Source organism: Diprion similis, chromosome 10 (assembly GCF_021155765.1).
Source record: "Diprion similis isolate iyDipSimi1 chromosome 10, iyDipSimi1.1, whole genome shotgun sequence".
NCBI classification, from domain to species: Eukaryota; Metazoa; Arthropoda; class Insecta; order Hymenoptera; family Diprionidae; genus Diprion; species Diprion similis.
Genome location: NC_060114.1, coordinates 19534842 through 19560689, shown reverse-complemented (window position 1 = coordinate 19560689; position 25848 = coordinate 19534842). Strand labels below are relative to the sequence as shown.

The 25848-nt window shown below is 39.8% G+C and overlaps 7 protein-coding genes across 11 annotated transcripts; 5 read left to right on the top strand and 2 right to left on the bottom strand.

The window, feature by feature from the left end:
• Positions 1–3765: 3765 nt before the first annotated feature.
• LOC124411268 (oxygen-dependent coproporphyrinogen-III oxidase) lies at positions 3766–6010 on the top strand. Of its 3 annotated transcripts, none has more exons than XM_046890312.1 (7): positions 3766–3984; positions 4165–4348; positions 4760–4956; positions 5028–5172; positions 5237–5519; positions 5622–5791; positions 5881–6010. In XM_046890312.1, exons 1-7 carry the CDS (start codon positions 3893–3895, stop codon positions 5977–5979), a joined length of 1170 nt encoding a protein of 389 aa, XP_046746268.1. In that variant the 5' UTR covers positions 3766–3892; the 3' UTR covers positions 5980–6010. The 3 variants fall into 3 exon arrangements, with proteins under 3 accessions (XP_046746268.1, XP_046746269.1, XP_046746270.1); XM_046890313.1 differs by having other exon boundaries at positions 3767–3984; positions 4168–4348; XM_046890314.1 differs by having other exon boundaries at positions 3804–3984; positions 4122–4348.
• Positions 6011–6656: 646 nt separating this feature from the next.
• Positions 6657–9989, top strand: LOC124411848 (aarF domain-containing kinase 1). 2 transcript variants are annotated; one of them, XM_046891329.1, is made up of 10 exons: positions 6658–6878; positions 7002–7143; positions 7638–7793; positions 7855–7992; positions 8069–8184; positions 8257–8458; positions 8540–8800; positions 8875–9072; positions 9156–9298; positions 9407–9989. In XM_046891329.1, the coding sequence occupies exons 1-10, from the start codon at positions 6871–6873 to the stop codon at positions 9624–9626; spliced, it is 1584 nt and encodes a 527-aa protein (XP_046747285.1). In that variant the 5' UTR covers positions 6658–6870; the 3' UTR covers positions 9627–9989. The 2 variants fall into 2 exon arrangements, with proteins under 2 accessions (XP_046747284.1, XP_046747285.1); XM_046891328.1 differs by having other exon boundaries at positions 6657–6878; positions 8257–8800.
• On the bottom strand, positions 7654–14175 carry LOC124411847 (WD and tetratricopeptide repeats protein 1-like). The gene is made up of 14 exons (XM_046891327.1): positions 13721–14175; positions 13479–13609; positions 13297–13408; positions 12478–12870; positions 12272–12407; positions 11911–12099; positions 11731–11849; positions 11390–11517; positions 11245–11325; positions 11001–11143; positions 10722–10923; positions 10407–10599; positions 9980–10260; positions 7654–9622 (listed from the first exon to the last, which is right to left on the bottom strand). The coding sequence occupies exons 1-13, from the start codon at positions 13781–13783 to the stop codon at positions 10033–10035; spliced, it is 2118 nt and encodes a 705-aa protein (XP_046747283.1). The 5' UTR covers positions 13784–14175; the 3' UTR covers positions 7654–9622; positions 9980–10032.
• A 423-nt stretch (positions 14176–14598) lies between these two features.
• LOC124411850 (leucine-rich repeat protein 1-like) lies at positions 14599–16658 on the top strand. The gene is made up of 5 exons (XM_046891332.1): positions 14599–14964; positions 15174–15710; positions 15794–15906; positions 15971–16159; positions 16272–16658. The coding sequence occupies exons 1-5, from the start codon at positions 14788–14790 to the stop codon at positions 16489–16491; spliced, it is 1236 nt and encodes a 411-aa protein (XP_046747288.1). The 5' UTR covers positions 14599–14787; the 3' UTR covers positions 16492–16658.
• A 521-nt stretch (positions 16659–17179) lies between these two features.
• LOC124411852 (oligoribonuclease) lies at positions 17180–18902 on the top strand. Its single transcript, XM_046891335.1, has 5 exons — positions 17180–17458; positions 17786–17853; positions 17978–18139; positions 18225–18445; positions 18528–18902. Exons 1-5 carry the CDS (start codon positions 17290–17292, stop codon positions 18697–18699), a joined length of 792 nt encoding a protein of 263 aa, XP_046747291.1. The 5' UTR covers positions 17180–17289; the 3' UTR covers positions 18700–18902.
• Positions 18903–19226: 324 nt separating this feature from the next.
• LOC124411851 (ribosome production factor 2 homolog) lies at positions 19227–20793 on the top strand. Its single transcript, XM_046891333.1, has 5 exons — positions 19227–19377; positions 19469–19601; positions 19677–20116; positions 20199–20343; positions 20430–20793. The coding sequence occupies exons 1-5, from the start codon at positions 19355–19357 to the stop codon at positions 20646–20648; spliced, it is 960 nt and encodes a 319-aa protein (XP_046747289.1). The 5' UTR covers positions 19227–19354; the 3' UTR covers positions 20649–20793.
• Positions 20790–23873, bottom strand: LOC124411849 (adenosine deaminase 2-like). Of its 2 annotated transcripts, XM_046891331.1 has the most exons (4): positions 22851–23873; positions 21662–21982; positions 21324–21408; positions 21037–21241 (listed from the first exon to the last, which is right to left on the bottom strand). In XM_046891331.1, exons 1-4 carry the CDS (start codon positions 23687–23689, stop codon positions 21176–21178), a joined length of 1311 nt encoding a protein of 436 aa, XP_046747287.1. In that variant the 5' UTR covers positions 23690–23873; the 3' UTR covers positions 21037–21175. The 2 variants fall into 2 exon arrangements, with proteins under 2 accessions (XP_046747286.1, XP_046747287.1); XM_046891330.1 differs by having other exon boundaries at positions 20790–21408; positions 22851–23865.
• Between the last annotated feature and the right edge of the window lie 1975 nt (positions 23874–25848).

Sequence of the window (25848 nt, the reverse complement as noted above, 5' to 3'; positions counted from 1 at the left end):
TCGGACTGCGCGCAGTCGATTCCTCTCGCAAAATTACGTCGATATAGTGCATCACAAAGTCACTTTTAATACTTTTTGAAATCGGCCAAATTTTGACTGAAAAAATCCAAAGGGGTAAGCCTTGCTTTTTTGCGATTTTTGGAGCTCCAAAACTTTTCGTCTGGGAATCGTTTTGCAGGACCCTTTTCCGACTAATTTGACCCTCAGGAATGCGAAAAAGACATCGAAAATATCGTGAGACCAACAGCAGAGGAATTACAAAGAAAATTTTTCATTTTTTGGCCGTAACTCTTGATACGTTGCTCGCAGCGTATTCGGACTGCGTGCAGTCGATTCCTCTCGCAAAATTACGTCGATATAGTGCATGACAAAGTCACTTTTAATACTTTTTAAAATCGGCCAAATTTTGACTGAAAAAATCCAAAGGGGTTAGCCTTGCTTTTTTGCGATTTTTGGAGCTCCAAAACTTTTCGTCTGGGAATCGTTTTGCAGGACCCTTTTCCGACTAATTTGACCCTCAGGAATGCGAAAAAGACATCGAAAATATCGTGAGACCAACAGCAGAGAAATTACAAAGAAAATTTTTCATTTTTTGGCCGTAACTCTTGATACGTTGCTCGCAGCGTATTCGGACTGCGTGCAGTCGATTCCTCTCGCAAAATTACGTCGATATAGTGCATGACAAAGTCACTTTTAATACTTTTTGAAATCGGCCAAATTTTGACTGAAAAAATCCAAAGGGGTTAGCCTTGCTTTTTTGCGATTTTTATAGCTCCAAAACTTTTCGTCTGGGAATCGTTTTGCAGGACCCTTTTCCGACTAATTTGACCCTCAGGAATGCGAAAAAGACATCGAAAATATCGTGAGACCAACAGCAGAGAAATTACAAAGAAAATTTTCCATTTTTTGGCCGTAACTCTTGATACGTTGCTCGCAGCGTATTCGGACTGTGCGCAGTCGATTCCTCTCGCAAAATGACGTCGATATAGTGCATCACAAAGTCACTTTCAATACTTTTTGAAATCGGCCAAATTTTGACTGAAAAAATCCAAAGGGGTAAGCCTTGCTTTTCTGCGATTTTTGGAGCTCCAAAACTTTTCGTCTGGGAATCGTTTTGCAGGACCCTTTTCCGACTAATTTGACCCTCAGGAATGCGAAAAAGACATCGAAAATATCTTGAGACCAACAGCAGAGGAATTACAAAGAAAATTTTTCATTTTTTGGTCGTAACTCTTGATACGTTGCTCGCAGCGTATTCGGACTGTGCGCAGTCGATTCCTCTCGCAAAATTACGTCGATATAGTGCATCTCGAAGTTACTCTAAATATTTCTCATAATCGGCCGAATTTCGACTGAAAAAATCCAAAGGGGTCAGCCTTCGTTCTTTTCCGAGCGAAAGACTTGCCGTTTCGGAATCGACTCAAACGACTCTTTAATTCTATGCTAATTGAATCCTATGGATTGTGAGGAAGGCATTCAAAGAATAATAGGACCAATAGCTGAGAAGATACGCAGAAAATACGGAGAAATTTATTTATTATTCATTTTAATCCAGATTACATGAAATAGTAGCACCAATATATTATATGATATTATAATAATTTTTGGTATAATATATCATTATCAGTACAATGTATTAGAATAAGATATTATATCATACTATTTAGAAACTTGGTAGAGTAGTATACACTGACACCTGATCACTTGTACTATGACTAAGACATGATAAATAAACGGAAACTGAAACTTTGTAGTTATGAGTTTGTAATTTTTGTTCTCCATCTCTATGAAAACCCAGTGCAAATTTGATGTTTTTCAGCGGTGAGTTCGGTTTCATTGCTTGCAGTGTGTCATGACTGTGCGCAATGAAATCCTTTCGCAAAATTACGTCGAAATAGGGTATGAACAAATCGATTCCAGTATTTTCCGAAATCTGTTATAAATAGACTGAAAAAATCCAAAGGGGTTAGCCTTGCTTTTTTGCGATTTTTATAGCTCCAAAACTTTTCGTCTGGGAATCGTTTTGCAGGACCCTTTTCCGACTAATTTGACCCTCAGGAATGCGAAAAAGACATCAAAAATATCGTGAGACCAACAGCAGAGGAATTACAAAGAAAATTTTTCATTTTTTGGCCGTAACTCTTGATACGTTGCTCGCAGCGTATTCGGACTGCGCGCAGTCGATTCCTCTCGCAAAATTACGTCGATATAGTGCATCACAAAGTCACTTTTAATACTTTTTAAAATCGGCCAAATTTTGACTGAAAAAATCCAAAGGGGTTAGCCTTGCTTTTTTGCGATTTTTGGAGCTCCAAAACTTTTCGTCTGGGAATCGTTTTGCAGGACCCTTTTCCGACTAATTTGACCCTCAGGAATGCGAAAAAGACATCGAAAATATCGTGAGACCAACAGCAGAGAAATTACAAAGAAAATTTTTCATTTTTTGGCCGTAACTCTTGATACGTTGCTCGCAGCGTATTCGGACTGCGCGCAGTCGATTCCTCTCGCAAAATTACGTCGATATAGTGCATCACAAAGTCACTTTTAATACTTTTTAAAATCGGCCAAATTTTGACTGAAAAAATCCAAAGGGGTTAGCCTTGCTTTTTTGCGATTTTTGGAGCTCCAAAACTTTTCGTCTGGGAATCGTTTTGCAGGACCCTTTTCCGACTAATTTGACCCTCAGGAATGCGAAAAAGACATCGAAAATATCGTGAGACCAACAGCAGAGAAATTACAAAGAAAATTTTTCATTTTTTGGCCGTAACTCTTGATACGTTGCTCGCAGCGTATTCGGACTGCGTGCAGTCGATTCCTCTCGCAAAATTACGTCGATATAGTGCATGACAAAGTCACTCTTAATACTTTTTGAAATCGGCCAAATTTTGACTGAAAAAATCCAAAGGGGTTAGCCTTCCTTTTTTGCGATTTTTGGAGCTCCAAACTTTCCGTCTGGGAATCGTTTTGCAGGACCCTTTTCCGACTAACTAGACCCTCAGGAATGCAAAAAAGACATCGAAAATATCGTGAGACCAACAGCAGAGGAATTACAAAGAAAATATTTCATTTTTTGGCCGTAACTCTTGATACGTTGCTCGCAGCGTATTTGGACTGTGCATAGTCGATTCCTCTCGCGAAATTACGTCGATATAGTGCATTACAAAGTCACTTCTAATACTTTTCCAAATCGGCCAAATTTTGACTGAAAAATCCAAAGCGGTTAGCCGTGCTTTTTTACGAGTTTCAGAGTTCGGAAATTTTCTATCTCAGAATCGTTTTGAAGGACCCAGTTCCCACTAATTGGACCCCCAGGAACGCGAGAAAGACATTCAAAAGATCGTAGGGCTAACAACAGAGGAGTTACGAAGATAAGCTTCAACCAAAAGGGTCAGCCTTGATTACATCTTTCGCCATTTTAAGAGCAAACTTCTTCATCTCAGAATGGATCTGTACGACCCTTTCCAGGTCAATTGAACCCTTGGGAAATCAAAGAAGACAACTGGGATCTCCTAGAAATCAAAATTTCAACGTTTCTCGAGATAGAAAGTTATATCTGTTTGTAGTCAGTGTTTCTTACTTACCGACACCAATTAATGCATTCAAATTGACCGACTCAACCCAGCACGTTCATCTTCGGTTTCTAAGAATTCGATCTATCTCCTGGTAGATGGAAAGAAACCGTTTCTTGATTTTACCCAAAGAGTATATCACTGCGCCTGCGCTGCCGGTTCCATATCGTCAACGTGTTAGACGGGGTTATGTTATCTGGATTAGATAATGTAAATAATAATTATTTTTCAGTTCATATCAGGGATATTCGTGACTCCAAAATACCTGGGACTTGATTACAACCGGTGCGACCAAAAATCAATATATTGATCTAGGCTTGATCATGGTATTCAACGTTTGCCTCAAGACTTGGTACAGACTTCGATTTGTCGTCAACTATGGTCGGCGAGAAGAATGCAAGCTTGGAATTGTCAAGTACGGTGACTTGCTAATTATGAGTATGAATTTTGTAATGTTAACATAATCACAGAAATTTGTTTATTTCCAAACTTTTGGATAATCTAGAATTTACTGCTTAGCGATTACTAGTATTTTACTATTTATCAATTAACGATTTCTGGACGTGGATTTGATAAACTGTGTTTTTTCCTCCAGCAGATCTATGCAGGCCGCCGGAGTACTGGCAGGAATGTTTTCCATTTTCAGTCCCTCGAGGGATTTGTTGGATGGTGTGGAAATTGAAAAGTTTATGGCTGAACCAGTCAGTAATATGGACAAGCTAGAGAAGCATCGTACGAATATGCAGGCTAGGATGGAGCTTCTAATAATGAAAATCCAGGTGAAATTCTAGTACAGATTAGAACCAGGATTTCATTTAAGTCCCTTCGAGATATCATTTACTGTGAAAACAAGAACTTACTGCAAAGATGATTTAAGCGTTTGAAGAAAATATTCCAGCACTTTGTCTGATTTAGAGAAAAAAGTTTCTGAGTCACTAGGTTTCTTTTTGCTTGCGTTTTGGCTTGTATGATAATTTTTCATGACACCTCAGTATTAATTTGACTTTTTCTGCAATTGTGTATGTAAAAAAATGTATCTAATCTGGCAAAGTCAAAATGATTTTACATATACAGTTGCAGAATGAAATGAGTGATCGTGGAGAATAATAAAAGTAGCATCTCGAACATAATAAAATTGAGAAAACCTTGGCCGAAGGAATCCCGTAGATCTTACTCAACTCTTTCGATAGGCAGATTTTTGCCGGGCTTTAGAGACAGAAGAACAGGATGGATCTAAGTTCAGAATCGATCGTTGGGTAAGAAAAGAAGGAGGTGGAGGTGTATCGTGTGTCCTGGAAGATGGGCAGGTCTTTGAAAAAGCTGGAGTTAATATTTCAGTAGTCCATGGAAACCTGCCGACCGAAGCCATCAAGCAGATGAGAGCAAGGTAGTTATAGTTGTAGCCGGCTACTGTGATATTGAAGAAAAGATATCTAAACATAACAATCCGTTATACAGAGGAAAGAAGCTCTCTGAAGGAGGTCCTCTTCCATTCTTTGCTACTGGAGTCAGCGCCGTTATTCATCCGCGAAATCCTTATGTTCCAACAATTCACTTCAACTACCGATACTTCGAAGTGACAAATACCGATGGATCAGTTGAAGTAAGAGCAAATTATGAAAGTGTGAATTTGGTTCCATTTCGAATATAACAGGATATTTTTACAGTGGTGGTTTGGTGGTGGAACTGACCTCACACCATACTATCTAAACGAGTCTGATGCCGTCCACTTTCACAAAGCGCTCAAGACTGCCTGTGACGTGAGCAACAAGTCATATTATTCAAAGTTTAAGAAATGGTGTGACGATTACTTCTTCATACCTCATCGTGGCGAGAGGCGAGGTATCGGCGGAATATTTTTCGATGATCTCGATGAGCCAAATCAGGAGGATGCTTTTCGGTTTGTGAGCTCATGCGCGGAAGCTGTAATTCCATCGTATATACCTCTGGGTACGTCAATATGCAATGCAGAGAACATAAGTGTGCTTTCTTTGGGTTTGTCTTAATAAAATCACAGAGAAATCTCTCATCTTTATTTTTCAACGTTTCAAGTTCAGAAGCATAAAAATGATGGGTATGGGTATGCCGAACGCCAGTGGCAGCTTTTGAGAAGAGGGAGGTATGTTGAATTCAACCTGGTATATGACAGAGGGACTAAATTTGGGCTTCTCACTCCTGGTGCTCGAATAGAGAGCATACTTATGTCATTACCCCTAAGTGCGGTAAGTGTAAAATTTTATTATTTAGATGTAGATGTAGATTGGCAATTTGTGGCAACTTGCTCAGGAAAGTAATGTTTCGTTTTATACAGAAATGGCAATACATGCACAAGCCAGAACAAGGCTCAGAAGAAGATAAACTTATGAGCGTTCTGAGAGAACCAAAGGACTGGTTAAAGATTGAAGCGTAACAGGCATGGAGAACAGCAAATGTTTCTCAGCGACCAGAATATTTTTTATACTTTATTATAGGATATTGTATTGTTATTTATAAGGCGAAAAATTCTTATGTGCATATTGTATGGGCCTTTTGCTGTCTGTAAGGTGTAACACACAGTCATTCTTATCAATTTGATGTTTTCTAAGTCCGATAAAAACTTATTGATCTTCATGATAAGCAAGACAAGAAAAACATATGATGATTTATCTTTTCACAAATGAGAACTTCTTACGTGTATTATTATTATTATCATTATTGATTATAAATATAGATAACTGAATATACATTCATTTAAATATATAATATATATTCTTCTACATATCTACTGCGATTGTATTCTCCCCTTAATGTATGATCATTATAACATAATCAGGAACAAATTGGAAATCTTTGTCTCATCTTAAATCAAAACTGATGTTAATGATTATCAAACTTAAGAACCTCTTCAACTCTCAATGAGGAAATTTTTACCCCGCCAAAAAAGAGGTTCTTAATTTATTTTAATTCAAGTACACACATACAGTATCTCTAAATTCAAGTTTGTGCAAGTGTCATCTGTCGAGTTTTTCCAGCACCAAGTACGGAATTTCAAGGCCAATGTCCAAGCGTTGGCACCACTGACATAGAAATGAAATATGTATAGATTTATAGACGCGGTTCGGCGATGAGTCGTTTCTCGACACAGTTGCATCACAAGTGAAATTCGGTGGGGGGGGTTAGAACAGGGCGGCGGGGAAAGTCAAGTTTGAGGAAAGTTTTCATAGTTATGCCGTGTGTCGTCGAGTTCGTCACAGTTGAGGAACGTTCCGGCCAGAAAAAGAACGTCGTAGTGTGCTTCTGAAACAATTAACACAGAGCTGTAATGTTGAGGTAATTTTATTCGATAGCCAATTGTCAATCCCTCGACTCGCCTTTTCCCCTCTGATTCTGGTCCACGTGCATATCTCGTTTCCTAAATACGTCACCGTGCGCATGCGTCGCTTTCAATTTCAGAACCAGAGTCATGTCTATGCGCCGCTTAGTTACCCTCACTGCCACCGGGGGCGCTGTTATCGGCACTCTAGCCTCGCTCAGGGCCAATGAATACGATGTGGGGGCGATCGGCGTCGTTCGACTTACGAGAGCTGCACTTACCGTAAGTATGATTGGTATGCGCGCCAATGCGCGGGAAAGGGTGTCACGGAATATTGTGGGAAAGAAACGGAGTACTTGATCCTTACGGTACTAGCAATTAGTGGAATATCTTGTATGAAATCTATGGAAGTATTTGTAATTGTAATGTATGCCTGAAACAGAAATTCCGATCCGTTAAATTCAAATGTAGAGGTCTTGAAGGAATTCCGAGTGCGTAAATATTTCTAACTTTCTCCTCAGTTTAGGTATCTAATGTTTTTTTCTTCGCGTTTGATTTTGAATTAAAACTATCGAATGCTTGTATAAAGTAGAAAAAAAGATGCTGTAACGTATAGCAGTAACAACAAATTTTTAACACGTCCTCCATCTTTAGGAGAATCTATTTCCAAAGGTTTAAACCCTTCAAAGTTTAGCCAGAATATGTGGCTGTGCGATATCATTCTTTTTGAGAACAGGAATAGTCATAATCATAATTCTAGATTTTCATTGTTCCAGGTTTTTCAAATTGGAACACATTACAAAAAAAAGCTCTATTCAGGCAAACTTGACAAAGAGTCTCCTGAGTATGCAAAGCTTAAATCTCAAGTCCATCTATACGGTGCTCAAAAACTTCTGGATCTCTGTTGTGCTAACAAGGGTGTCTACATTAAGGTGAGCACCAAGTATTTAGCAGCAATGCAACAGCGATTATAACGCTAGTTCTGTTATACAGGTGGGGCAACACATTGGAGCACTGGATTATCTGCTGCCTACTGAATACGTAAATACGCTGAGAATATTACACAGCTCAGCTCCCCAGTCTTCCTTTTCCGATGTCCTGATTGTGATAGAAGAGGATTTCAAAAAGGACGTGAGTAGAATATGCGTATTTAATGCTTATTTAATGCTTTTCTAACAGGTATAAACATCTCTTGCATCTGTTTTAGGCTTATGAAATATTTGAATCGATTGAACCTGTTCCCTTGGGTACGGCCAGTCTTGCCCAAGTTCATAAAGCCGTGCTTCGCGATGGAAGATTGGTTGCGGTAAAGGTGCAGCACAGGTGAGAAAAATTAAGAATGTAACGAATGAGTTTAGCGATCTTAATTTTCATTATCGACATTGATCTTTTCAGAGCTGTAAAGTCCAACTCTTACATCGACATCAAGACAATGGCAGCTCTCGTGAAGATAACGTCGTGGGTCTTCCCAGACTTTAAGTTTGACTGGATAGTGGATGAATCAAAAAAAAATATACCTCAGGAACTAGACTTCACCCTTGAAGGAAGAAATGCAGAGAAGGTCAAGAGTCTCTTCAAGGATTTCCATTGGCTGAAGGTAGAAACTTGCCATTTTTTCTTCAAAAATTTTCTCAGTGCGCTCCAATATCGACTGTTTTTTCACAAATTTCATCCTCAGGTTCCAAACATATTCTGGGAGTTATCGTCATCTAGAGTTCTGACAATGGAATTTCTCGAAGGTGGGCACGTTAACGACGTCAACTACCTTAAGGAGCATAACGTGAACCCGTACGAAGTTAGCGGTAAACTCGGACGGCTCTATAGTCGTATGATATTTGTTGACGGTTTCGTCCACTCCGATCCTCACCCCGGAAATATCCTGATAAGAAACAAGGATCACGAGGCAGAAATTGTGCTGCTGGATCACGGCTTATACGCGGTAAGCGCCACTTGACTCTGTCGTCATATGTCCTAAATATGTTGTCCTATCTTCCGTTTCATTCCCTGTTCCAGACACTTTCTGATCAATTCCGGTGGGAGTATGCCAAGCTGTGGCTCGCAATATTGAACGGTGACAGAGTACAGATGCGGAAATACGCAGAGACTCTTGGCGTCGGCGATCTGTACGGACTACTTGTTTGCATGGTATCTGGGCGAAGTTGGGATACAATAATGGCGGGTATTCAAAAGACGAAGTTCACCGATAGCGAGGTATGTGATATGGATTTGATTGCTGATTTGTTATTCTACCAATCTATCGGATCAATTTTACCACCGATTTTTTAATCTTTCAGAGAGACGCTTTTCAGGAGGAACTTCCCAACGTTTTACCCCAAATTAGCGAAGTGCTCGAACGAGTTAATAGGCAAATGCTCCTTGTTTTAAAAACCAATGATCTGATGCGGGGCATAGAACACACTCTCAAAACTCAGGCCAGGTAATTCCATCAAAACTCCTAAGCATGTGTAAGGATTACGGATATCCTTATTTCAGGTCAGGAGATTGGAGCGTCTTTGATATCTCAATTACTGTATTTCTTTTCCAGAATGTCTGCATTCATAGAAATGTCGAAATGCTGTGTCCATTCAGTATACGACGAGAAGCAGAAGTTGTGTAAAACGTCGCTGTCGAGGTGGTTGGTTTCGTTGGAGAGACAGTGGTCGCTAGTTAGATTATCGGTCTACTATGTGTACCTCGGCGTCATTAATTTTGATCTTCATAAAAGCATCGAGGCTTTATGGACAAATGAATTTTACAGCTTCTGAAAAAATATCAATTATTAGCATAAATTATGTCACCGGCTTTATGCACGGCCAAGATCGACAGGCATCCTCATGCACAGTGCGTATTTTTTCGCATAAAGAATGTTTTTCTCCAATCTCCGAGAAGACAAAGTATTCTTGTGTACATTTGGGACGGCCGAGTGCGGCCACCACAGAGTACAAACTTGTAGTTAATTTATTTAAATAATTAATCATTAAACGAAGAGATGGGTGTTACAGCCGTAATATTCTCATTAAAAATATGAACACGAAATAAACAACAAATGCCGCGAAAGAATCGTGATAAAACTCTGTAATTTGTATATTATTATAATTCAAACAAATTATACAACAACCTTATTCCTCTTTCATTCTTATTACTCTCATCCGACTGCCTGTGCTTCATCTCTTAACTCTGGCGGCAATTAAGCGGTTGTGACGTCTGTGATGGACTCATTGGTCGCTCACGATCATCTCCGTCATCGCCTGACTGATCCTGGTTGTGATCCTGTTGCCCTGGAAACCTGTATCCCATATTCAACAGCATCAATTCAAATGTGTTGCTCTTCATCCGCAATTGATTTGCTGACGCTGCATCCTCCAGATTTTCTATAGCTCGCTCGTTCTGGCTCCCATCCTGAATGAGTAGGGAAAAAAACGTAATATTCATCCTAGGAAACTCATCTCTCATTTTCGGCTTTTTTTTGTAACAATTGAATTTCTTGATTACGGTAATTTTGATTCCTCACTCTACAGCAAATTTGGTTGATTTCATTGTTTTACCTCTGGCCGAGGACTCCACAGCCGAATAACTGGGTCGATACCACTAGTGGCCAGGAGACACGAAGATGGATGTGGTTGAAGGCAATTAACGATGCTTTCATCGCCGCGTAGCACTCTAAGAATATTTGTTGTCTCACGGTCCCATATGAAAAAAGATCCGTCATCGGATCCTGCCACAATGTACTGCCCATCGCTATTGCATAAAAATGAAATGAATCAGAACAATAGTTGCTTTTGGTTGTCTGGCTGAGCCAACGAAATATCGTTTTTCAATTATTTGATAGACAACAGGTAGATGCCTTCATACTCCCATACCTGCCAAAGAAATTTGCCTCTTTTATGTCAGTCGTTGTATTACAGTGACCACAGAATCGGATATTGTAATCAACGCTGTTACGTTGCCAGTACAGCTCGTGTGCTGACACACCCTGCAAGACAATTTGGCGTACAGGATATTCCACCTGATCCTTGTCCTCTTCTTCTTCAACCTCGTCCATTTCTTCTTGGTTGGTTTCCTCTGAGAAGAATACACAATTGGCATTATAAAATGTTGAATAAAAGTTACGAGACAAGTTTTGGAATACCGATACGAACCAGAGCCGAGTGCTTTCTTGATGTCTTTGTACAAAGCCCGACAAGCTGAGTTTGTTGCAAATTCAGGAAAATTCTGCTGGAAGTTTTTTATTACTTTGTGAGCTTCCGCGGCTCGGTTTAGTTCGTAAAGACATCTGGCTAGTCTGGAGAGTGAGAATTGGGTATGAAAAGTAATGGAATACAAGAAGGGTTACAGTCTGCTCTACCTCTTGGGCGCGTGCAAGCTATGGATTGCTGTACTCACCTAAAATGAGCTTTGACGTGTCTTGGATCGAGAACAATTGTCGTTTGACAGTCCTGAAGAGCTGCATAGATGTCGCCATCCCTGAAACGAGGCGTTTATGAACATGTTGAACGGTTATTGAAAACATTAAGATATGGATAGTTACCAGGCACGCTTCATAAAGGATGCAGCTCTATTTGCGTAGAGCACAGCTCCGTGAGGGCACCAAGCTATAGCCTTGTTGTACAAGTTTATCGCCGTTGTATACTTCTGCTTCTGAAAGGCTGTGTTTGCCTGCGAAGACCAAACGGAATACGGTGAATCCATGTGAAACAAATCAAAAGCGTTAGCGCAATTTTCGCGATTTGGTTGAAAGTGAAATTCTGATATTTTTAAGCCGTTAATTTGGAGAAGTCTTTTTTATGCACCCTATTCTGCCAAATCGAGGATGTAACAGAACGAGTACAGAATTCGATGGGATTAAATTAACTACCAGGAAAAGCTCACTTCTTCTTTGATGTTCTCAATGTGTATGGGCAGGATCAAAGGGTCGGTATGCTTGCAGTAAGTCTCTAGCCGAATTCCCTCATCCTGCTTTTGATCCGAGCACCATTGATCACCAGGCACTGTTGATAATTAAAGATTTTAGATGAAACTTAGGTCAACTAAGGCACTCATTTTACTCACCTGAATATCTCGTACCGTTCTTCCACTTAGGGAGGAACTTTGAGCTACTGCCCTTGTTAACGTCGAAGAGATAAATTTGTTCGCCACCCATATTGACAAGAAGGTCGTTTCCATCGGCGCTAAATGTAAGATAAGTTGCAGCTAGGCTTCTATTTCTCTTTTGGTCTTGAAGCCGCGATCGCAAGTGTCCTGGAAGTACGTTACAAATTATTAAATGATGAAATTTAGTCAAAGCGGTTGCCAGTTTGGGGTAGCAAATTCCGTGTAATATTCAATGTTTTTCCGCTTCTCTCGCTCCTTCTTTCGTTCACAAATTCTATTCAATTGATGCACACTACCTATGGTTCACCGACGAACATACCGGCAACGAAGTACCGAGCACAGCCTAAGGGAATGTTATCATCTGAGTCGCCTTTTCCAGCACGCTGCAAGTGGGCTTGCGCGTCGATTCCCTCTGAGTTTTCATTCGCCGCATCAACATTAGAGGCTGGCGTGGCCTGCGCGATACAAGATTGTCATTAATAAATGCAAGACGATGTTTCGATGTCGTCATTTTTTCGTCTTTACCTGGCAAGTAGATGGTTTGATCATTCTTCTGTCGTACATCCTGACATAGGCATCATTGGCACCGACAGCAATGAGTTCCGGTCTGCGAGCATTAATCGCGATGCATTTCGCTTCTGCGAGACGTCCAAGGTGATTGACCAGGTTAATAAGGACTCCCCTTCGGTCCTGGGATGTACAACTGTGTGGAACCCTTGTGTCATATTGCAGTATTAGCCCGTCTTCTCCAGCAGTCCAAAACATAAACGGTACACTTGGTGCTGTCGCGATCCTCTTCACACGACCTTTATGGCAACTACATACTAATATCGTGTCTGAGACTGTGATATCGTGAACACGAATGCAGCAGTCCCCCGCTCCGGTTACCAAAATGCCATCGTTTGATTTTGGCATAAACTAAAACGACCAGAATTGAGGGGTATTCTATCTTTGCGTATCTTGTTAATTTTTTTTATTTAATTAATGGTTCGGCACATTGTAAACGTGGAGTTGACTTTGCCGAATAATTAATTGTGGAACAACTGGAGTTGGAAATTTTATTTTATATCATTTATTCAAGATTCAGGTGATATTTCTACGTTTTCTCAAGGCACTGACAAACTAAAAAAAGCTTGTTTTTTCGAGTTATGAAATCGTGGCAGAAGGATATGGATATTAAATTGACTTTTTCTTCTTCACCTTTGCCCTCTGACTAAAAGTGTTACATAATAATGATTACTATTACCTGGGTCGTTAAAAAAGAAAAAAAATACACAGCGTTATCAGCTAAACTTTTAACCCGATACAACATCGGTAAATATGAATGAAGAAAATAGCAAATACCTTGACAGAAAATATATTTCCACTATGTCCCGTGCGAAATACCTTCTTCTTTGTATATGTAAACGGATCCCACAGTATGACATGTGTGTCGTCTGAAGCGGATGCAAGAATTCTGCAATAAAAAACATAATTATTGATCGACTGACATTAATGTGAAATTAATTTGGTGAAAAAATACTCACTCCCCGGATTCATTCCATTCCAAACAGTTGACACAACCTCCGTGACCCTCAAGCTCTTTTTCCAAGCCCAAACGGGCCACCAAATTGTCAGTCACCTGCAGTTTTCTCGGCAGAGAAGCGGCACAGGATTCCTGTGACAAGAGAAAACAATATTTACATTGTATACGTGTCTTCGGTTTACTTTTTAGTTTGCGTTTCCACGTCAGGTAAATCTAAATTCATAGAAAGTCAACTAGACTTACCGATAACTCCCTTTGGCGGACCAGGTCAACAACTCTGGGACTTTCCCTGGAAAACATCTTCATTCTGCTCTGAATATTGGTGTTATGATTTTAACAGTACAACGTTTTTTTAATCAAGATATCTTGAGACGTGAAACATTCGTCTGGATTCCCATGACCGTTTCACCAGACTGAAGGCTGATTGTGCCCGAAGACGATAGTGAAGACGTTGATGACTTTGTATGATTTGTTTTTGGTTAGAAAAACTGGCAACTTTTATGGAAAACTTCGGGCGATAGTTAGACTATCTTGATTGCCTTTTTAAACGGAATTAGGAGCCGGCAGTCAATGCCGAAGCGGTTTTTCCATTAAGTTCAGACAATCTTGATGTATATCGTGTTACAAACGGAGTTTTGACGTTTCAAACCAGTTTAATACACCAATGAACACCATCGGTGTCCATAGGGAAAATACAGACACACCGTCAGTCGGAAAATTGCGGAACGCAATGCGACATCTGTTCCATCGTCATGAATTGTCAGGCCATTTAACCTTTGGTAACGTAAGCTTTAATGGGCCAACAAAATCACAAAGTGTTGTGTTGTGCCAGAAAATTGGCGTAAAAGGAAAGCGGCCTTTATGGACGAACATGCGAATCTAATAATAAGTGAGAAAAATATTATTTTTGTCCAGAACGGTGTTCTGAGGTAATGCAATGAAAGGAGCGCTCTGATTGGCTGTCGTTGAACGTTAAATGTCCGCTTCGCTACACGAGCCAATGAAAATGCTGCTTTTCCAACCAGTCGCGGGAGTACTCGGAAAAGCGACTCGCTGATAGGCTATTACTGGAAATGGAAAATTGTAATATATATGTATTTAAACACGTGATTGACTCACAAGTGTGAAATCAAGCGGCAACGCGCCAGAGATTTCTGTTTGAAGTCTGTTTACAAAACATTATGTTTTTGGGCATGATGTGACCTCTGTTTCGATAGAATTAATGAAAATAGCGATTGAGCAGGTCTAAGATAATGAAAGGCTGGGACTACCGTACGCTCGAAAAGCGAGTGAAACTAAAGAAATAAAGAATGAGGTTAGTTTGCACTGTCAAAGTAGATGCGAGTCGCATGTGTCCTGGAGCCAACCGGAGCACCGTACAACGGCCGCGTGCTTCTACGTTGTCTTTTGGACGGCGGCCCGATCACAAGGACGAAATGTGCCTGCTCCTGCAGTCTGCTCAGGACACAAAGGGGATCAGATATAAGGCAAGATATGGAATCCCATAACTCCACTTTAATAAAAGAGAATCAGAAAATTCTGTTGTTTGTTTAAGCTGGCTGATTCAGCTTTGATTTTACTTATAAGATTTTACGATATCGCATACCAGATCTGAATTATGATCGATGTACTAAAACTGTGCGTCAACTAAATTTTGACATACCGAATGTAATTAATACCATTGTTATTGATGCAGGTGGTTGACAACATAACGCAGATATTTGCAAAATTTATCAACGAAGGAAAATGCACTATACGTCTGAAAGAGCCCGCTCATGACTTGATAATTCAAGCAGACGCGCTTCTGCTAAAGAGCTTTCTGCGTGTCATCAAACTGGCCTTCGGCAAGAATTCCCCTGAGCCAGCAGTCAAAGTGCCAGTCCTGAACGAAAAGTACTTTCGGCCTAAGGTCCAGACCAAATATTCCGTTACGTCTAATGCAGAATACCCAACTCTCCAGGGTTTTCCTCGTACCACGCAGCATCTCTCTATTGTCGATCTTCAGAGAAAATCTTTCGATCGCCAGATCCTTAGACTCAATCAGCTTCGCTCCTTAGACTTGTCTAAGAACTGCATACGTAGCCTGCCTGTGGAGCTTGGCTCTCTTCCGAACCTTGCAGAGCTTTGCCTTGCTGAAAATCAGCTTGGAAAATCACCTCCCAAATCATGGGCATGGCTGAATGGAGATGCAATAAAAAAAAATTTGATCACCTTGGACCTTGGAAGAAATGAGGTGAATTTTTTTTTACAAGAAAAATTTTTTCAGAGTCTCGACTGCTGATGATTATTGTTTCTAAATGTTTTTTACTTTTTCAGCTAACGTGGCTGCCACCATATCTTGGAAAATTAACTGCTTTACGGACATTGAGTCTCAATAATAACCTGCTTTCATCGCTACCACTCAACATCGGCTTTTTGTCTAGTTTGAGGTAGGCATTTAAGATATTTTTTAGGTGATTATTTATCTCAGGATATTTTGTGTTCCTTGTACAGGTTCTTCAGTCTCCATGAAAATTTACTTGACATGCTCCCTGGATGCGTGCGGCGATTACGTTTAGAAACTATCAATGTTTCTGGAAATACTTTCAAGCCGCAAGGATTCGAGGGATGTGAAATCGATCCGAATATATTAGAAGTACCTGATCTTGTCGAGATCGCAGCTAAGACTGTTCTCAGATCAAGGTAAATTTATTATAAATAATTAGAGGAAATAGTATTCGAAATATAAATTATCAATGAAAATTGATTGATTTTTTGGATAAATCGTTCACTAAATCATCAATTTTGTTGGCAGATTGAGGTATGGCCCTGAGACAATACCCCGAGGACTTGTGAAGTACCTCGACGAAGCTCTTTACTGTGAATGCGGAGAGGCATGCTTCAAATATCGTCTTCGCTCTATTATGATGTTCGATCTTCGCGCTATTGCCGAAAAATGCGTGTTGTCAATGGATCCTCGTATCCCATTGCGATGCATTTTCTGCTCCGAACGTTGTAGGTATAGGTGGCATTGAACGAAGATTAGCTGTATGTGATTGCCCTGTTGACAGGAAGATTTTGACTGCCGTTCCGCCGTCTTCGTTTATTCATTTATCCAGTTTGGTGAATTTTCTGCGAACCGTTGATGAATTTTTCATCGTATTGTTTTGTAAGATTTTTTTTGGAACTAAACTTTGAAAATGCCGGGTTTGGTTGGGATTTTTTTTTTTTTTTTTGCAAACGTTGCACCTGGAAGGCTATCATTCAACGTTTCACATTTCCATTCTCACATTTCCGACCATCCAAGAATTCTGATTGGTTTGCAAAGTTTAGTCACCAATCAGAATGCTTGTATGGTGGGAAATGTGAAAAGTTACATGATATCCCCTCTACCGCGCATCACTCATGCGCATTTATCTTCGATTTTCCACTTTTCAGGGATATTGACTTCTGTAATTCTAGTTATTTAAAAGTACAGTGTTGGTAACGCTGCTATATCAGCTGGCTTGTAGCGTTTTTCATTGGCTAATTCAAGTTCAATTTTCCTAGGATCTAGCATCTGTTATTGGTTGAAAACCGGAAATCTCACTTAAGTACTCACCGAGCGTAGCCAGGGAAATATAATTCTAGTATCTATTGCAAATTCCCTATACTATCAACTATGGCGTCCATCATCTAATATAGGACGGTATATACGTAATATCTATGAGTACGTATGTCTGGTCTTCCGGAGTTTTCTTCTCTTATATGAGAGCAGTGTACTATCAACAACTTGAACTAACCTGTAAGCCACGGGCCCCTATTCCATTGTAAATAACGCTTTCTCATTACCAATGTACGTCATACAGCGAGGTCTACAACGCTCCTTGAGTGGTAAAGACTTCCTTTCAGCCGCGTGGAACACGCTGCGCTGTAATTTTGACAAATCCATTCATCGGCACAGATGCGCTTCTCTAAACGTAGGTGGAGGATGCGCACATTTTTCCTCTACGACAATTTTCGGTAAATAACATTAAAACAGTGATAGTTTCGTTATCGGTGAATCGTTGTCAATTTTTCATGGCATTTATCGGAATGTATTTGATGAATTATGTGTTGTAAGAAATTTATAAGTGATTTAGAAGAACGATCTGAATATGTTTAGAATAAAAAAAATTTGCAACTATTTACGCAATTTAATTTTTGTAGTATTATTAAACATGTTCACTGCCATCTATACAGTTTAATTGGCTCGTATATTTTTCAAAAAAATCTCTTCTCATAGTTTTTCTATTGTAAATTTGCTATTAATATATTTAACAATGTATTTCATGTACCACATTATTTCAGATACTGTTAACATGAACATCTTACAAAAATTGACCATGGCCGATCATTTGGTTTGGATTGATATGGAAGTATGTACTACAGATTTTCATATTTTCTTCTACAAGATTGAAACGTCATATTTTGATCTCGTGTCAAATTCACGGAAAAAAAAAATTACCATTGTCAGTCAACGACAATTTTCGTCTGTTTCAGATGACTGGGCTGGATGTAGAAAAGTGCCATATAATGGAAATTGCTTGCCTCATCACCGACTCCAATCTTGACATCGTCAGTAAAGATTTGCACCTCGTAGTACATCAGCCAGATGACATTCTCCTGGCCATGGACGACTGGTGCACAGCTCAGCATAGCAAGGTAGCACGGAGTAACTAGCAGGAAAGCGGAAGAACTCTAAAACAAAATAAGCAAAACAACCAACAAACGACTTTGATTATTCCAGACTGGGTTGACTGCCGAGTGTCGCGCCAGTAAGGTTTCATTGCAAGAAGCTGAAAAGCTTACACTGCAATTTTTAAAGTCTTACATACTGGAGAAACAGTGTCCTGTAGCCGGAAGCAGCGTGTGGATGGATCGGGTGTTCATTAACAAATATTTACCTCTAGTAAACGATTACCTGCATTACAGGATCATCGATGTTTCGACTATCAAGGAGCTCATGAGGTGAATTGTAGATTCTGGTAACTCACGTTGTTTTTTTATCCCATCAATCAGTTATAGTTCTTTATCTTATGTTAATTTTTAGACGCTGGTGTCCTGATCAATATGCCCGTGTACCGGCCAAGAAGTACAACCATCGAGCACTTGACGATATTAAAGAGAGTATAAATGAGCTCAAGTATTACAAATCTCAGTTATTCGATGTTTCGAATTTAGCAAATATGCTGGTGCAATCGGAAAATTCTCAGGATCGGTAACAGGCACAGAATGTACATACATACATCGTTTATTTGAAATTAGTAAATTGGAGCTACATTCTTGCAGCAGTTAATATTCTCTCCATATAGTAAATTCAAATTGTGAAGATGAACAGCTTTCCTTTACTTATTTACAGAGAGAGCGAGATACAAAATCGAAACCATAATATGTACATATATTTAATTTAAATAAATGAATTTTACAAGCCAATATCGTTAAATTTCTGGGTATTTCACTATAATACGATAGGAATAAAATTTATGATTTTTTTCAGTTTCACGATATAATTAATGAAAATTTTCGCCCCCGTAGTTAATCTCAGAAAATTTCAAGAACTTCAATGTTTCTAATTATCTGGTGATTGCGACTTTCAGAACTTTCACTAATTTGAACCCAAGAATTCCGTGCTTCTCGCCTGCCTTCTTTTCATATCAAGTTTCTATGTGTATACCGTTAGATAAACTGGATCTACAACCACGGTGTTACCACTCAACTACGCTTTGCGCATGCGCCAAGAGAATCGAACGTGCTGCACGTGTTTTGAACGGATCGTAACGTAATATAACCTAGAAACACATGAAATAGATTAATTCTTGACGAGTTTGGTAAATTTGACCAAAAATTAGAAGTGCATGTGACTGTTAGTCTTCAAAGATGCCGGTGATACAAAGGGTCGTGTAAGTACGAATCTATGTTGGCGTTCAATACCTCCCGAAAACTCGTGCAAGCAAATATAACCTGAAATATATGAGATATTTTCTATTTCAGTAAACCAAAAACACGGAAAGGAAAGAAGGCGCTGCTGAGTAAGGAGCCCAAAATCATAGAAGATGCTAAACAAACTTTGTTCATTAAGGGGAGTCGTAGTAGCGAAATCCTCAACAGTTGCGTGAAGGATTTGGTGAGCAATATTGCTTATGCTGTTAATTTTCATCCATGGTGATTATGATTCTTGTCAATTTTGCATATTTTTCAGTACGACTTGAAAAAACCAGATGCTAGGATGATGCAGAAGAAGAACAATATTCTACCGTTCGAAGATGTTACGCCGTTGGAACAGTTTTCTAGGAAACTGAGCTCCTCTCTCTTTGTCTTTACTTCGCACAATAAAAAGCACCCAAATAGCCTCATAGTTGGCAGGATGTTTGACAACAGTTTGCTTGACATGGTTGAGTTCGGAATCCAGGAATACGAAGGTCTGGCACAGTTTAAAGTAGACAAAGTTTCCATGGGGATTAAACCGATCCTCATCTTCAATGGCGAACTGTTTGAGCACAATCGAGAGTATTCCAGGATCAAGAGTCTTTTAGTAGATTTATTCCAGCGTGATAATGTTGAGAACATCAGATTACAGGGGCTTGAACATACACTCAGTTTTACCGCTATAGATAATAAAATACAAGTTCGGAGTTACAGGTAGGTGATATGCGGTGAGAGAATATTTTGAATTGTTCAGCATACCTTTTCAAACATCAATAAATTTATTCCAAATCCGCAGAATACTTTTGAAGAAATCTGGAAGCAGGATACCCAGGATCGAGTTAGAGGAGATCGGCCCACGTATGGAGTTAATTGTAAGACGCACAAAATTGGCTTCTGATGACCTGTACAAACAGGCCTGCAAGAAACCCAAGGAACTCAAGGTAAGCTTCGATGTTCTAGAACTCGTCTGCGTGTTCATCGTATTGCTTGTGCACAAATTATTTCCATTTTTTATGTTTGTCAACAGGTCAAAAAGAAAAAGAATATTTCTAAGGACACTTTGGGCACGACGCACGGAAAGATTCATATGGGTAAACAGAGGATCCAATCAATCCAGACGAGGAAAATGAAGGGTCTGAAGAAAACTATGGGCGAAAGGAAGGCTGAACGAAAAAGGAGATCAAACCAAGAGGATGGAATGGAAGCAAAAAGAAGTAAAACCGACGAAGTTACCGTCGAGGGATAATAAATGCAAAATTAGACAGTTAATTGATTACTTGTGCTAATTTAAATGATTTAATGATCAATACGTGACGATTCATGAATACATCTTATATGTACTGATGCATAAGGAGGGCCAGAAAGAAAATACAGCGTAATTATATTAAAAACGATCACCAACATCGCAAAATTTGTTTTCTCTCAGTGCTCGTGTAGAAAAAGTTACCCTTTAATCAGTCTTTCGGTTTGTTTCAGTCGAGCTAGGTAGCTTAGACAAACTATCGAAGATATAATACTTGATGCCTCCCTTCCCCTGCGCCCCCCCATCGAAGTTGTTAATATTTGCGAATCACGTGGGAATGAAGTCAGCTTTGCAGCTCTTCTTTGAACGCGATACAATCGAGTATTCATACGTCATGTCCGTAATGAATTTGGCCCATTTTTCCGTCCATAGTCTGTAAGCGCGGACCTTCTCTTCGTCTGGCATCGCGCTGTATTTTATAGAATTTAAGGCAAGCTGCTTCAGCGCCCGAATATCAGCGGAGCGTGACATTATGCCCACGAATGCCTCGTAGAAGTCGTAGCTGAGACCGCGGGCGCCCCAAAGTCCGGGATCGTCTGCAGACAGAACGACGGGATAATCTCGAGCGAACAAAAGGCTCGCCGGATGATTCCGCATATCTCCAAGCAGCGTGAGAACCTGGTTTGAGATCGGATTCACTTCGATTGCAACTTGACGTTCCACTGCCAGCTCTAAGACCTTCGGGTGCTTCAGCAATGCATATCTGAAATAATGGAAGAAGTCTTGAAGACTGCTGAGGAAAGTTATAATCAAAAACTGTGACCTCTGCGAACGTTGAAACGAAAAAACGCGGAAGATTCAATAACGGTTACATCTTTTAGCTTTCCTCGTAGGGTTAAAACGTTCAAGTTCCATTATGCTTACACGAAAGGTCCCAAAGACAAGGAAACTCGTTGAAAAGTAAACTTTCCAAAATCGATACACTTTCATATAAATGCTAACGAAATATGTTTTACCCGTGACCGATTCTTGTTGCGTTGAGGAGGACAGCGTCTATCAGGTTTTCATCAGTGCTCAGACCGTTCCAATTGGTCTCGCCGGCGTGGAGGAAGAGTCGGATGCTCGGAGAGACAGCTCTAAGCTTATCAACGAATCGGGCAAGCGTTTCACCCTTCTCCTCCTGGCCGACAAGGTCGAATCCTACCACGAAATCGGGAAATTCTTTCCGAAGAGCAGCAAAGGTGACGAGATATTCATCCAACTGTGCCTCATTCGCTTTTCTCAGAGGGGCATAAATTAGTCTAGCACCGATGAAGTCTGGATGATCTTTGACGAACCTTGAAGAGATGGAAAAGAATATATAACCCTCGCGGAAGAAAATTCTCAACTTAGGTGTATATTCTTACCCCAACTCATAGGTAATGCTAAATTCCTAAGAGAAAAAAATTGAGGGTACGAATTGACACCCAAGTTGAGGGTTTTTTCCGTAGTAATGTGATCATGGTATTAGTGGTATTATCTATTACTTGTGGCACTTGTATTAGAGATAAAACTACCAGTTGAAATTTTCCCAGAAATACGGAGGACTTGTGCAGGAAAAAAAAATCTGAAATTGCAGTTTATCCCCAATAACATACCTCCGATCTTCTTCACAAAATTACCAAATGTTCCTGAGGCAAACCTTAATTTCTATAATGATATCTCTGCGCCGGCATATGTCGTTGCAGAATTATTACCTCTGACAAGGTCTTAAGATTCGTACCTTCAGTTACAGAATACATGACAATTTTTTGAAAACTAATCGAACGTGTGTTATTGTAGGTAAGACGGAGTTTTATACTTTTGATTTTTGAACAGCAAAAGTGCGTTTTCAACCACAAAAAGTTTTCTTTTTCCGTTCAGTGGAATGGTCGTTCAATGTCGCAGCGTTACTGTTACGTGAGATTTCACGATACCGCGTAAATATTGCAAGTTACAGGCTTGTCAGGACCATGAAGATGAAAAAAAAAATTACAAAATTAATTTCTCACACATGGATGGCTGGAAGAATGTAAAATACGGTGGCATCTTACTCTGACTAACACTACAATATAAAAAAGGTCAAAGTCTAAACGAAACGAGTGTCAACCGTTGGCTGAAACGGGGTAGAACGTCTTATAAATACCACATTCTTATAATGGCATCATAATTCTGGAGAAATCCTACCGTTCGGTCGTCCTCTTATACAGACGAGCAACCTCGACAGGGCCATATTGGTTCCCATCAAGGTCATAGAGAGTGGGAAGTGTAGTGCGCAGCTCGAGATACAGGACATTGTCATCATAAAGCTCGGTAAGTCCTTGATAGTAGTAGTCCTCGTAAACCGGCAAGTACGTGAGCATTCCTTCGATGGTAATGAAGATATTTTGAAACGCGATCCAGGCGACGTTGACGTTTGGGTAGGCTTTAGCAGGGTCGGGGACTATCATGGTCATGACCTGACGAACGCGAGTGTCCACCTCATCTTTTACGCTGCTGTTCGCTCTGAGGTCTGCGAGCAGCTCCCACCCTTCGGAAGAACCGCACGTAACATTCTTGTCCGCCGGACGGCGGAACCTGAACTGGAACGAACCGTCATCGGGTCGACAAACGTAGAGATCCTCGCGGAAGGTGATGTTCTCAAAGACGAAGTCGGCCGAGGTGAGCGCCGTATCGTGAACGTGGAGCGCGGCGCCCTTCGGCATCTTCTCGATGATCTGGAAGGTCGAGGAGCCGCGAACCTCGTCGACAACTGTGAGAAAGTTCCGAGCCGGCAAGAAGGTGCTCGGGTCAATGAAGCCTTGGTCGACTTCCTCCTCCTTAGCCGCCATTAGGATGTTGTTCGCCGCTCGCTCCCCGTGCTCGAAATGCAACCGCCCGCCCAGCGACACCTGAGACTCCTCGATCAGGATTCGACTTCGTTGTGTCCAGTAATTGTCATCGGAATTTGGCTGCGAGGCCGGCGCCCCTTTGCTCGTGCCGATGAATATGCAGAGCGAAAGACACCGCCACCATAGTCCGTTCATCGTTGTTTAACCCACGTCCGGTCGGTTCGCAGAGATAAGGACAGACCGCAGGCTGGATTCCTTCGTCGGTAAACGCTCGACGGTTACTGAGCCTCCGAAGTCCAACGGTTTGTTGGTTGTGACCACTGAGTCGTGGCCTTGGCGCCGCATCCAACTAGCTAAAATATCGACGAATCGTTTGGTATGCTGGTTGTACGCCATGTTTCGAGCAACACGGGTTTGATTAAATATCTACTCATATCTCCCGAATGCGTTACAGTCTAATCAGAAGAATGATATCCATTCGATCTTGACGCTTGATCTACGGCTGTCATAATTTTTTATGCTGCACATGTCAATGTTCTAATCGTGACGTTATTCACGATGGGTTCACGATGATGGATAGCAACAATCCTGACGACGATCAACACTGTAGGCGGCTACTTGCGCATTTTAGTAAACTAAGGAATGTGCCACTGTTGCTGCGGTATCTAATGTAACCTCTGACCCCAGTTACATTGAACCGAAACAGATAGTGTTGGCGTACAGTCCTATATGTATATTTATATTATACACACTGACTGCACACCCGCCAATAGCGCCTATGCATTATATTTTCATCGCAGCCACCAAAGCTAGTCATGGGTGAAAAAATGAGCGAAGTGCTTTTACCGGATTTAAAGTTGAACATTATTATTGGAGTTTTTCTTCAGTGGATCCACTCAATCTTTGGTGTAGTTGTGATATTTTTCCACTGCAGTTTTATCACTACAATATCAGTATTTTAATCTATGTTCAATACTTACGGATTTGACTGTGTCCCATCAAATAATTTTTCAAGAGAAAATTTTATTTATAAAAATTACATAAATTTGCTCAGATGCAAATTTACGATGTAATTCAACTTTTTAATTAAACATCTGTTTTTTCTATTTTTAAAGTTCAATACTTTCTAATTAAAACAAGTTGCTTTTACTTTTATAAAATATTTGTTATTTATCAAATTACGCACATTTTGGATAACGTGTAAAAATAATTTCTTTTCCTTTAAAATTTACAAATAAAATTTCATGGTTAAAGTTGACTGATTTTTATATTTCCTAAATTAAAGATTAATTATCGAAAATTTTTATTTTAACGGGACTTTGGTACGCTCTTAATGGAATTACAGTGAAAATATAGTGTAAAAATTTCGAAACAACACCGCATGATCCGAATTTAAGTTTGTGCGAAACTATAAATTCCGGATATCGTATTTCAATAATAAAATTGCAACGAGTAGGGATATTTCTTCTTATCGATTTTTTTTTTTTGTAAAGTTGAATACATAAAATTATGAATAATTATTCGAATAACCGATTTAATAATTTTTTTGCGCTACTCTCAACTGTTTTTGGTGCATATTTGTTTATTTGTCTATATTTTATTTTATCTCGAATCCAACATAGAACGTTACAATACTCGGTATGGAATGCAAGAAATTGATGAAAAGAATTCACTATTATGAAAAAAAAATTAATTCATATCAACCTCGAAGTAAGAAAAATCGAAAGAAAGGGTTTTAATTGACAAAATTGTATTTCATAGACATGAAATTTATTATATACTAATCATGAAACATCCAGTCATTATAGTCAGCGCTTCCAACAAAATTCAGAATCCATTCCAAATATATATCGTTATAGAATATTATCGCTGAGCAGTACCATAACCACCGCAAAAGAGAAGGCCCCGAAACGCGTCGCAATTGGTGTTTGTCGAAGGATCAAATATAAATACCGAACCCACAAATAGACAGTCAAACTACCAGACCAGTTTCGGCAACATCTACAGCGCGAATCCTATAGTCTCCGAGGCATTTTGTAGCAGTAAGTGAAAATAAAATATATAGATTCCTCAATTTCCTGTTACGTAAGACGACGTGGGTGTTTGGTATTGCGTTATTATCGTATAAGAAAATTTCAAACTAGCTTCCACCATAATTTTTCCACAGGTTTTGACGTTTGCTTTGAAATTGGCTCTGTTGTTCCAACACGCTAATTTTTTTCTCATTACTTATATTCGCATTAACACAACTCTTTGCTGCAAATTTTTCTGATTGTGAATCAAGTACGTCAGAGATCAGAAGATATATCAATCAGAAGCACTCTTTGCACAGATTTTTGACACAGTGAAGAGAT

Bases quoted from the DNA above. Each gene is read 5' to 3' on its own strand.
- LOC124411268 (XM_046890312.1), top strand. From the start codon at position 3,893: ATGGTATTCAACGTTTGCCTCAAGACTTGGTACAGACTTCGATTTGTC. The intron at 5,173-5,236 runs GTAAGAGCAAAT...ATATTTTTACAG, and splicing joins ATACCGATGGATCAGTTGAA to TGGTGGTTTGGTGGTGGAAC. The intron at 5,520-5,621 runs GTACGTCAATAT...CAACGTTTCAAG, and splicing joins TCCATCGTATATACCTCTGG to TTCAGAAGCATAAAAATGAT.
- LOC124411848 (XM_046891328.1), top strand. The intron at 7,144-7,637 runs GTAAGTATGATT...TCATTGTTCCAG, and splicing joins TTACGAGAGCTGCACTTACC to GTTTTTCAAATTGGAACACA. The intron at 7,993-8,068 runs GTGAGTAGAATA...CATCTGTTTTAG, and splicing joins AAGAGGATTTCAAAAAGGAC to GCTTATGAAATATTTGAATC.
- LOC124411847 (XM_046891327.1), bottom strand. From the start codon at position 13,783: ATGAAGATGTTTTCCAGGGAAAGTCCCAGAGTTGTTGACCTGGTCCGC. The intron at 11,518-11,730 runs GTGAGCTTTTCC...TGGTCTTCGCAG, and splicing joins TTGAGAACATCAAAGAAGAA to GCAAACACAGCCTTTCAGAA. The intron at 10,924-11,000 runs GTTCGTATCGGT...TATTCTTCTCAG, and splicing joins CAAGAAAGCACTCGGCTCTG to AGGAAACCAACCAAGAAGAA.
- LOC124411850 (XM_046891332.1), top strand. From the start codon at position 14,788: ATGAGGTTAGTTTGCACTGTCAAAGTAGATGCGAGTCGCATGTGTCCT. The intron at 15,711-15,793 runs GTGAATTTTTTT...TTACTTTTTCAG, and splicing joins TGGACCTTGGAAGAAATGAG to CTAACGTGGCTGCCACCATA. The intron at 16,160-16,271 runs GTAAATTTATTA...TTTTGTTGGCAG, and splicing joins AAGACTGTTCTCAGATCAAG to ATTGAGGTATGGCCCTGAGA.
- LOC124411852 (XM_046891335.1), top strand. From the start codon at position 17,290: ATGTACGTCATACAGCGAGGTCTACAACGCTCCTTGAGTGGTAAAGAC. The intron at 18,140-18,224 runs GTAGCACGGAGT...TGATTATTCCAG, and splicing joins GCACAGCTCAGCATAGCAAG to ACTGGGTTGACTGCCGAGTG. The intron at 18,446-18,527 runs GTGAATTGTAGA...GTTAATTTTTAG, and splicing joins ACTATCAAGGAGCTCATGAG to ACGCTGGTGTCCTGATCAAT.
- LOC124411851 (XM_046891333.1), top strand. From the start codon at position 19,355: ATGCCGGTGATACAAAGGGTCGT. The intron at 19,378-19,468 runs GTAAGTACGAAT...TTTCTATTTCAG, and splicing joins CCGGTGATACAAAGGGTCGT to TAAACCAAAAACACGGAAAG. The intron at 20,117-20,198 runs GTAGGTGATATG...CCAAATCCGCAG, and splicing joins ATACAAGTTCGGAGTTACAG to AATACTTTTGAAGAAATCTG.
- LOC124411849 (XM_046891330.1), bottom strand. From the start codon at position 23,689: ATGAACGGACTATGGTGGCGGTGTCTTTCGCTCTGCATATTCATCGGC. The intron at 21,983-22,850 runs GTAGGATTTCTC...CATCTCTTCAAG, and splicing joins TATAAGAGGACGACCGAACG to GTTCGTCAAAGATCATCCAG. The intron at 21,409-21,661 runs GTAAAACATATT...CCATTATTTCAG, and splicing joins GCAACAAGAATCGGTCACGG to ATATGCATTGCTGAAGCACC.